Raw genomic sequence first — 10,601 nt, forward strand, 5'->3', positions numbered from 1 at the left:
CGTTTCGTTTCGTTTTTTGCATTTTTGCTTCAAGCATGATGTTCATGTCTTGTTGCTGTTTTGGTTGATTATTATGATGATGATGATAATTACAATGATGATGATGATGATGAACATTTGCTGAACTGAAATGAACGAAAAACATTGAAAACATGTAATTATTTTTCAATTTATTGGCTTGGCATTTTCTTTCTTCTTCTGATTTTCTTGCCTAATAACAATTATTTTCTGCCTATATACCTTTGTTGTTGTTTTGTTTTTGGTTTTTCACCTTTTTCCACCTTTTTTTTCATTTTGATTTTTGATCAGGAATCAAGAAATCAAGAAAATCGTGCCCATATACACTATATTCAACAACAGCACACAGGATATAGCAATGAAACGAAACGAAAATCACGCTTTTTTGTTTTGTTTCATCTATGGTCTGTGTGTTTATGTTTGGTTTCATTTCCATAATCAACTGAATGTGAATATCCTGCATATTTTCATAGACATTGCTGTTTTCTTCACTTCTTTTGATTGAAAATTTAACTTTGTTTTCGAAATGTTGTGTGGTGTTCGGTGTGCGTTTAAAAGTTATTATTAAACTTTTTTTTTCATCATCATTCTAATCATTGATTTTATCTTGTTTCTTTTCTTTCTTTCTGTCTATATAGCTCAGTGAAGATTGAAGAAAAACATTATAGGCTCGAAAACCTGAAACCCTGAAGAAAATTCTTTCTTTTCTAAAACATTGGACAAGACAAGATAATATTATTCGACGAAAATGATGATGATGATCGGGGTCTGGTTTATTGAATAAAAATTTTGTTGTTGTTCAAATATGTCGCCCATATTGCGTGCCCATTTGATATTTTTTTTCACTTTTCAAAAAAGAAAAAACTTTGAAAAACAATAATTTTTTTTCGTTGGTTGGATGGTTGTTCCAAGTATATCGTGACAGTTTTTTTTCTGAAAACTTACCTGAAATTTGCATAAAATTCACCGAATGAAAAAAAAATCGATTGAAATTGACAATGACATTAATCTTTGACGATCCAATTTCTTTTTGGTTGATTGATTTGAATGAATTTGATTTTTGACTTGAAATTAGCAAAAAAAAACACACATTGGATTTTTTGGATTAAAAATTTGAATAAATTTTTTTATAATTTCATTTGGTTTTTTGCTTTATAAATCAATAATGATTTGTATAATTAATAGTTAAAAATTTACAATTTTCAATAATAATAATTGAGAAATAAATTGAGACAATTGATGAATTAAGTAAAATCTGAAATATCAATTGTTTTGTTTGTGTGTGTGTGTAAAGAAACTGAAAGAATTTACATCATTTGATTTTTGAAGAATCAGAAATATGGATTTCTAGATAAAAGTATTTTGTTTTTTGAAAGAAAAATATCATACAAACACACACTTAAACACAAAGAGATGATCAAGTGAAAAAAAAACCAAATCAGAATAAAGAATTTTTTACCTTTACTTTTAAATAATATCAATTATATAATAATAATCAATTATAATCAGCTATAAATTCATAAACTTAATTGATGGATGGTTAGTAAAAATGATGAGATGCGAAATGAGTTGAGAGAAAAATTACAACCAAATGAAAAAAAACAAATGTTATCAAGATGATGATGCTGAAGTGTTAAATTCTTTTTCTTTTGCTTTTGTTTGTTGGAATGTTTGTGTGAATGAGATAATATTTTCTTCAGTTTTTGTTGTGTTTATTTTACAAGTTTTTTGTTTTGTTTTGCACCAAAAAGATATTTATTTGCATCAGACTAAGCTTTACATCTGACCAATAGATGATCCACTACCATCACTTAATTTTGGTGATATTGATGATGCTGGATTTGATGAATCCGAATGTAATGAATTTGATATTGGTAATGATGGTGGTGGTGATATTGATGTTGTTGTTGTTGTTGTTGAATGATTATCCATAGGTACTAGACCTTCTTTTTGTCTTTTTTTCTGTTTCATACGACGATTTTGGAACCAAATCTGTTTTTGTAAGAAAAAAAGCAAAAAAAACATTGAAAAAAAACAGAAATTAAAAAATTACATAAGAAAGACAGAAAGAAAGAAAAGAACAAAGCAAAGCAAAAATTGATGCGGCTTAGAATTAATCAAATGAAAATGAAAGATGTTTTCTTTCATTTTCATTTTTGAAACAACGACAACAACAGCTGGCAATAAACACAATAAACTTTTTTTTTTTCTTCCTTTTTGTTGTTGTTGTTGTTGTGGAAGAAAAGCTGCTTCAACAAGAGAATGAATATCACAAACATACTTACGACACACACACACATCAAAAACCATCATCATCATCATCATCAAGATGGCAAGATTCAAGACTCGAACAAACAAAAAAAAAGTTCACCGAATAAAAAGTTCATATCATTCGGTTTCCATTCATTTCACACACACACAAAGATATACACAAGTTTCAAATCAACGAACAAAATGAACGAATCATGAACAACAGTTGAAAAAAGTTCGTTCGTTCAAAGTAATTTTCCTATCATCATCATCATCATCGACATCGACATCCACTATAGATACACTATATAAATGAAAGAAGTAAGGAAACGACAAACAAAACAAAAAACTCAATGATAATAAGAAATTGTCGAACCGAGAAATGAAAATTAAAACAAAATATGAAAGACAAGACATGCTGTTTTTGTTTTTTTTTTTGGCACAATTGTGTGTTTGTTTGGAACAATTTCATTTCATTTTTGCGGACAAAAAAAGGCATTTCGCTGTTGTTTTTCAAACTTTTCGATATCAATTTTTTTTTTGATCGGGAAATTAAAAATGGATATCGAAATGCATTCTGCAATCCACATATTTCTTCGATGATTCATAATTATTCCCGAAAACAAAGCAAAGAAGCAAAAACAAAACAAAACTTACTTTAACTTGTGTTTCATTCAATTGTAATGCAGTTGCAATTTCAATACGTCTTGCACGTGTTAAATATTTATTAAAATGAAATTCTTTTTCCAATTCGGTCAGTTGTTTTGTTGTGAAATTTGTACGTCCTGTATTATTTGCACCTTGACCACCATTACCACCACCACCATTACTATTACCACCATTTGATGAATTTGAACCGGGTGAATTTTGTGAATGCATTGATGAACCTAATGTTGATGATGATCCACCATTATTATTATTTGTTAATCCACCAATACCATTATTATTATTATTGCCTAATGGTCCTAATGATGAATTTGGTGATAGATTACCATATGAATATTGATCGACTATATTTGGTTTTTGTGCTAAAAAAATTTAGACAAGGGAAAAAATAAAATAATGAAAAAAAATTACAAATCTAGGACAACCGGTTGTTGTTTTTCATTGAAATAAATATGGTTAAATGTAATTTGTTATTTGAAAATTCCAAAAAAACAACAACATTTCCAGATTCAAATCTAAATTGACTAGTTTTTCGTTTGTTGTTCCAAATTGATTATTACAATATTTTCTTTTTGTTCAGCCAAGAACAGTGTTCAGGGAGCCCAGCAAAAAAAATATTTCGTTTAGGTAAAATTGAATATAAAAAACAATTTATCATCACAACCAAACAACCAAACAAAACAAACAGTAAGATAAATGGTCAAATACAACAAACATATAAACATAAAAAAAAAGATCATTTATCATTTAATGAGAGGAACGAAATAGTATTGAAGAAGAAACAAAAAAAACACGTGTGGTTCGCGTACCGACAACTATGAAAATGTTGATGATAATGATGAAAATGATGAATTTATATTCATATTGGATAAATGTTTATTCACATTTGACTTTTTCTTTTCTTTCAGCTTTCTGTTAGGCACTGGATAATGAAGAAATGAAGTAAAACTCTTGAAAAGTTCACAAGTATGAAAAAAAAGTGAAAAATGACAATCGAAAAGAAAGAAAAATTGATGAATTTTACGAAGAAAAACGTAAAAAAAAAAATATAATTCATATTAATGATCTTCTTTATCCTCCAACTTCTTTCTTCTTCGTTTTCTTCATCAAGCAAGCAAGCAAATTGAATTTTCTGTCTGTGCTTTATATATTTTTTGACCATTTGCATATTTGATAATGAAAAATTATGTTTTTTTTTTTTTTGGTTCAGATTTTTTTTTTTTTTTTTGGTTTTTGAATTATTTTGTCGTACACTGTGTTAACAACTTTATTATTATTTCGAGAAAGAATGAAAGAAAAGGACAAAAAACGTTACATTTGTAACCAAAATGGATAATCAATTTTCTGTTTGTTTGTTTGTTTGCTCTACTTTTTTTTCATTTCCCTTCTCTAATGAACACTTAGGTAGGTAGGTGGGTGTATTTTTTTTTTTACCTGCCTGTTATGATAATGATGATCGTCATAATCATTATTCATGATAATTAATTATTATCGAAACGAAACCGGTAGTGTGTATTTATATGCGTGTGTGTGTGTGTGTGTGGTACATACATACCAAAAATCAATTGATCATATGTCAAACTGAAAACAAAACAAAGATATTATGATTCTATTCAATTCAATTCAATTTTCGTTTGTTTGTTAGTTACTTTTTTTTTCATTTTTGGTCATTTGTTTTCCTGGGAATTTTCCCTTATTTTTATAATTTTTGTTTTTGTTTTGCTAATGTAGTTTGTGTCACACACAGGTGCATATCATTGGATCAATTCAGAAACGAAAGAAAAAAAGGAAAAAAAATGGAAAAACTTTTGACATTTCAATTCACACACAAAAAAAAAATGACCAAAATGAATTAATTGATTTTTTTTCTCCTTCGAATGTTTTTCAACAACAACAATGAAACAATGGAAAAAAGAAGAAACATAATGACACAGAATAGAGGAAACAAAAAAAAAATTCTTTCATTTTTTTTTTTGTTTCTGGAACGAAAACGTTGATTGTAACTAGTTTTTCTTTCATTAAAAAAATTAGTTACTATCAACCACATTTTAGATCACGTATGATAATGATCATTAACTTGTTAATTCTTTTTATGGTGGTGGTTGGTTGGTTATTTGTTTTTCCGGAATTGTTAGCTAGATTTACACACACATACACACAGAAAGAGTTAATTTAAAAATAATTAGACTTTTTTTTTGTTAACCCCTTTGCATTCTTCTTTCACCCAAAATTGAAAATTCCAAACGGGTTTTTGTGTGAAAAGCTTGTTAGCAACGGCGGAAAAAAAAGTTTTATGTATGTGTGCATTAACGCAAGAAAAGTTTATGTGTTTTTAATAATCTCTCTCTTCATCATCACCATCATCGTCAACATCATTAGTTGAAGGAAAATATTCAGAAATTCTGAAACAAACACAATATGTGTGAATTACTCCTTTTTTTTCTTCATTTTCAAACAAATCAATCATTTCAAAATTGGACGATTATTATTAAATTAAAATATCACTAATGAGGATGCTTTTGTTTTGGTTGTTTTTCTGTTATTCTGTTGTTTGATTCGAATATAGGACCGAAAAATCAAAAATCTGAATGTGATTTCTATTGGAAAACCAAAAGTATTGGTAGTGAATTGGAAATGATTTTAAATCGAAATTCTTTCGCTGAAAATCAATTCTTTGAAACATGAATTTTCGCTTAAAACATTTGAAAAACATAAGCCATGTGTCTTTTTTTTTTTTTTTTGATTCTTTCAAACGACAACAACAGAAAAAAACTTTTTAGCTTTTTTCTTGCTTGGCTGTTGGGAATTGTGAATTTTTTTTTTTTTTTGTTCCATGTTTTTTTTCATCATCATCATCATCATATGATTTGTATCATCAACGATCATTTCACTATCTTGATCACTATTCTCTTATGGTAAAAATTTTTGTTTTTGTTTGACATAACACAGGGTTATGAATATCCTATAGTGATGAATGAATGAATGAATGAAAAAAATCTGTCGATTTTTTTTCTTTCCTGGTTAACAAATGTGATTGAGTGGCCACTTGGGTATATCATCATTCAGCGATTTTCCGTTGTCATTCCATTCATAGGAATCATTTCACCATTATCTCTTTTATCAATTGGAAAAAAAGTATTTGTCATTTGTTTGCTTGTTTGCAAAAATCAAAATCAAAATCGAAAAAGAAAAAATTGGTTAAAAATCCCTAATTGATTGATAAATGGTTTTTCTCTGCTTATCACCAAATCTCTACTCTGTATCTCTCCCCTGCATTGTTGGTTAGTGTTAAGCTTGTGTTATATGTGTGTTTGTGTATTCAAGGGATGAATTGAATTGAATTGATTTTTGCACTTGTTTCTTACCTGGTTTAGGTATATTACGTTTAACTTGCATCCATTTATATTGCGGTACTGCAGTTGGTATTGTTGGTGGCTGCGATGATGGTTGTTGTTGTTGTTGCGATGGTACCATTGTCAAAAGATTATTATTATTATTTTGATTAGAACTGTTTCCGGTTGATAATGATAAACGATTTGTTATTGATGATGGTGGTGATGTTGCTGTTGCTGCTGCTGCTGATGGTGATTGTATTTGATGTGAATGTTGTTGTTGTTGTTGTTGATGATGATGATTATGATGATGATGATGATTTGAATGAGAATGATGTAATAATGATGGTGATGTTGATGATGATAATGTACCATAATGATGATGATGTTGTTGTTGTTGCTGCTGATGATGATGTGAATGATTCATATTTAAATGATGCGGCTGTTGTTGATGATGATGATTTGAATGTTGTTGCTGCTGATGATAATGTGATGGATGATGTAGATGCTGTTGTTGATGTTGTTGTTGATGTGAATGATGATGATGATGATGATGTTGATTCATTGTTTGATGAACATTCATCATTGATGATGATGGTACTATTGGTGGTGCATATGTTCCAGTTGCTGTTGCTGTTAAACCATTCATCTGATGATGACCAGATAATGATCCAACACCCATATCGATTGTCCATGATGATGATATTGGTGATGATATATTACTACCAGCGATAGGATCCATTAATCCATATGTTGCTGCTGTTGGTGATGAACCATTTTGATGTAAATGATGATTATGATGATGATGACCAACACCATTTGACATTAATGTACCATTTCTTAATGATGTCGATGCTGAACGACCAATTGTATCAAAATATGATCCGGATGATGATGATGAATAACCACCACCACCAATCATACCAATTAGTGAATCATTGGATACACCCGCTATTGATGGTGATGTATTTCCACCATTATTCACTGGACTATCATTTGTTGTTGTTGTTGTTGTTGTTGATGATGATAATGGATCATTTGATGTTATTCCAGGCGTACCTGGATTACCCGAATCAATTCCGGATCCTATTACTGTTCCATTATTACCCGAATAATCTTTATATAAAGATGATTGCTGTGTAGTAGTTGTTGTTGGTGTTGTTATCGACGACGATGAAGTCGATGGATAAAGTAAATTGGACATATGCGAAGATAATGTTGGCGATTCTGACGACGATGATGGACTAATATTTCCTGTTGCTGTTGTTGTTGTCGTCGATTGTTGTTGTTGTTGTTGTTGATATTGTTGACTATGAATCTGTGATCTTCCCGTTGAATGATATGATGATGCGGCGGATGATGAGGAATGATGATGATGATGATTAGGCACCGGTGGAATATTATATTGATTTATTGTTGTCGATGTTGTTGTTGTTGTCGGTTGAATCGCTGTTGATGATGATGATGATGATGATGATGACGAAGATGATGATGATGATGTTGTTGAATTATTAGTTAAATCTAAATTTGTATAACTAAGACCATTTGTTTCCGATATAATTGAAGTATTATTATTATTTGTTGATTGTGGTGATGTCGATGTTTGTTGTTGCTGTTGTTGTTGATTATCGACATTTGTTCCAAATGTTGCCGTTGATGATGATGATAATATTGGTGGTGGTAATGGTGGTATATGAAATGGTGGTGTTGTTGAATGATGATAATGATTTATTGATGATGATGGTGGTGTCGTTGATAATGGTAATGTTTGCTGCTGTTGTTGATGATGATGATGATGTAAATGTGGATGTTGTTGTTGCTGATGATGATGATGATTTGTAACAGCTAAACTTCCACCATTAAATCCAATACCGGTTAAATCTGTCGATGGCGGTGTCGGTTGATAATAATTTGTTAAATCAGCTGCCGTTCCATATGGATTATGGTGATATCCTTGATGATGTGTATGATGCGAATGATGGTGAGCAGCAATCGCATGATGATGATGATGATATTCAGCAGCAGCAGCTGCAGCGGCAGCTGCTGCTGCCGCTGCCGCTGCATTTGTTGTCGCTGATGATACCGTTGTATTACCACCAATATTTTGATGACATTGCATTGCAGCACTACCACCACCACCATAAACAATATTTGAGTTCATAATCATAGTTTTTGGATTTAAAATATATATTTTTGCAAAGATTCTTTTCTTTGTTTCAAAATTATAGAATCGTAAACATTAACTCACACACACAAACACTGATTGATTGATTGATTTTAAAACAATTAGATCATCATCATCATCAACAGCTAGACGCAAACAATGTTGTCATTTGAATTTCCAATGATGATTATGAAATGAACATTGAAAAAAAAATTTTCTAATCAAAAAAAGTTAGTTCTGATCATTCGCCTAGTTGTGATGATCGTCAAATATATCTTTGAAACAAATGTTGATTGTTAGAAAAAAAAGAGCAAAAGAAAATTGTTTTTTTTCTTTTTTCTTTTCTGAAAATTTCAAAATCAATCCGGTGTTGTTATTGTTGCTATTGTGAAAATAGTAGTAGTTGAGGAAAAAAAAATTGCACACTTTTTAGCTGATGTTTGGCTTGTGTTTCGATTGAATTCAAATTCAAATTCTCATCCTTAATTTTACTGAATGTTTTTTTTGATCGAAGCTTCGGTTGTCATACAGGTATTTCAAGCTGTTGATGATGATGATGAATTTTTTTTTCAATTCTGATGATGATAATAGTGACACAGGATAGACAACGACGATGAAAAAACTTGTTTCTCTTGAATCTCATTTGATCTACACACAAAAACGAACGAAACAAACTTCCAAAAAAACTAAATTATTCTCTTTGTATCAAACACACACTCTTTTTTTTGAAGAAAAAAATGTTTTCTTTTGTTAATAAATGATGGTTGATTGAATAAAATGATGAATTTTTTTATTTTTTTTTTTTTTTTTTTTTGAAAAATTCTAACTTGAAACATTCATGAATTCACTCACTCACTCCTGTGTCTATTGTGTGTAAATAGTTTTTGTTGAAAACCAGAAAAACAGAACAGAACAGAACAGAACAGAACAGAACAAGTCATGCAGGTCGAATTAGAAAAATTCATTCTCCGCCCCCTTTTTTTCAAAAAACAAAAAAAAATGATACACAGAATGAAAGAGCTACTATAGCTGTATTCTAGGTGTTGCTCCGCCCAATTAAAGGTTTGTCTTCTCAGTTAGTGTTTCATTCGCTTCTCTCTGATTCCATTCTTTTTGAAATGAAAGATTCGATTTGCGCATACGCATCTCTCATCTCGAATAGATATATCCGCATCTTTCAAATGGCATCTTTTGGATTCATATATGATGATGAAAATGATGACGTTTTTCCATTGGGGAGCTGGTTATTATTTTGCCTATTTTTTTGTGGTAGTGGTGGTTTTTTGTTTTGTTTTGTTTGGCTGTATTGAATATTTATTATCGATTATGAATGATATTTGAATTGAATTGATTGAAAAAAACTGAATACATTCTGTTTTTGGTTCGGTTTTTGATTTTCAAATTTTGAAAATTTTTTCATTCTGCTTTCAAAAATGAATAAATTATTAAAGCGGTGGTGATGATGTTTTCATTCGGTTAAAATAGCGTAAATTTGACTCGTTTGTTATCCTTTTTTTTCGACATTACAAATTCATTATTAGGGCTTGACAGTGTGCGTGTGGGTTAATTAATTTTTTGGTTTTTGTTTTTAACGGGGATTAATTAATCAATTGACATAATAATTAGGTAATAATTTTTGGGAAATCGATAATATACTCGATATACACACTAATGATTTGTATCGATTTTTTTTTGCTACATTCATTCATACATTCAGATTGATTGATTGATTCGAGTTAATTGTCATTTGATGATTGAAAAAAATATCGATTTTTTTGGAAATGATATTGATATTGATTTCAATCTAATTAATAACAATAATTTTTTTTCTGTTCTTTTGACACAAATCAATCATATCAAGAATATCATCAGCATCTATTGATATATTCTTGTTTTTCTCAAAAAAAACCCATTTTTATGATTTTTTTTCATGTTTTTTTTTTTGTTGTTTGAATTGAAATATTTCAATCATTGATGATGATAATGCTTCGGGTAAAATTTAACACGGGAAAGCACTCTTTCTATCCCTGTGTGAGGATTTGACTTTTTTCCCCTTGTTGTTGTTGTTTGTATTCAACAACAACAACAACATCAATATGATTTCCATGTGTCATCGAATGCATATATATCTCATCTATCATTTTCATTTCCATTCTATTCTTTCATTTTTT

At 29.8% G+C, this 10,601-nt stretch overlaps 1 protein-coding gene across 1 annotated transcript; it reads right to left on the reverse strand.

Moving 5' to 3' along the window:
- Positions 1 to 1,505: 1,505 nt before the first annotated feature.
- Positions 1,506 to 9,146, reverse strand: LOC113799827 (uncharacterized). The gene is made up of 3 exons (XM_027350523.2): positions 6,300 to 9,146; positions 2,926 to 3,296; positions 1,506 to 2,010 (listed from the first exon to the last, which is right to left on the reverse strand). The coding sequence occupies exons 1-3, from the start codon at positions 8,431 to 8,433 to the stop codon at positions 1,795 to 1,797; spliced, it is 2,721 nt and encodes a 906-aa protein (XP_027206324.2). The 5' UTR covers positions 8,434 to 9,146; the 3' UTR covers positions 1,506 to 1,794.
- Between the last annotated feature and the right edge of the window lie 1,455 nt (positions 9,147 to 10,601).

Source organism: Dermatophagoides pteronyssinus, unplaced genomic scaffold, assembly GCF_027571235.1.
Source record: "Dermatophagoides pteronyssinus isolate colony J.1.1.1.1 unplaced genomic scaffold, Derpt_VIB-CSIC_2022.12 sq0011, whole genome shotgun sequence".
In the NCBI taxonomy this organism is placed as follows: Eukaryota; Metazoa; Arthropoda; class Arachnida; order Sarcoptiformes; family Pyroglyphidae; genus Dermatophagoides; species Dermatophagoides pteronyssinus.

Bases quoted from the DNA above. Each gene is read 5' to 3' on its own strand.
- LOC113799827 (XM_027350523.2), bottom strand. From the start codon at position 8,433: ATGATTATGAACTCAAATATTGTTTATGGTGGTGGTGGTAGTGCTGCA. The intron at 3,297-6,299 runs GTAAGAAACAAG...AAATTTTTTTAG, and splicing joins ACGTAATATACCTAAACCAG to CACAAAAACCAAATATAGTC. The intron at 2,011-2,925 runs GTAAGTTTTGTT...TTACAAAAACAG, and splicing joins TGAATGAAACACAAGTTAAA to ATTTGGTTCCAAAATCGTCG.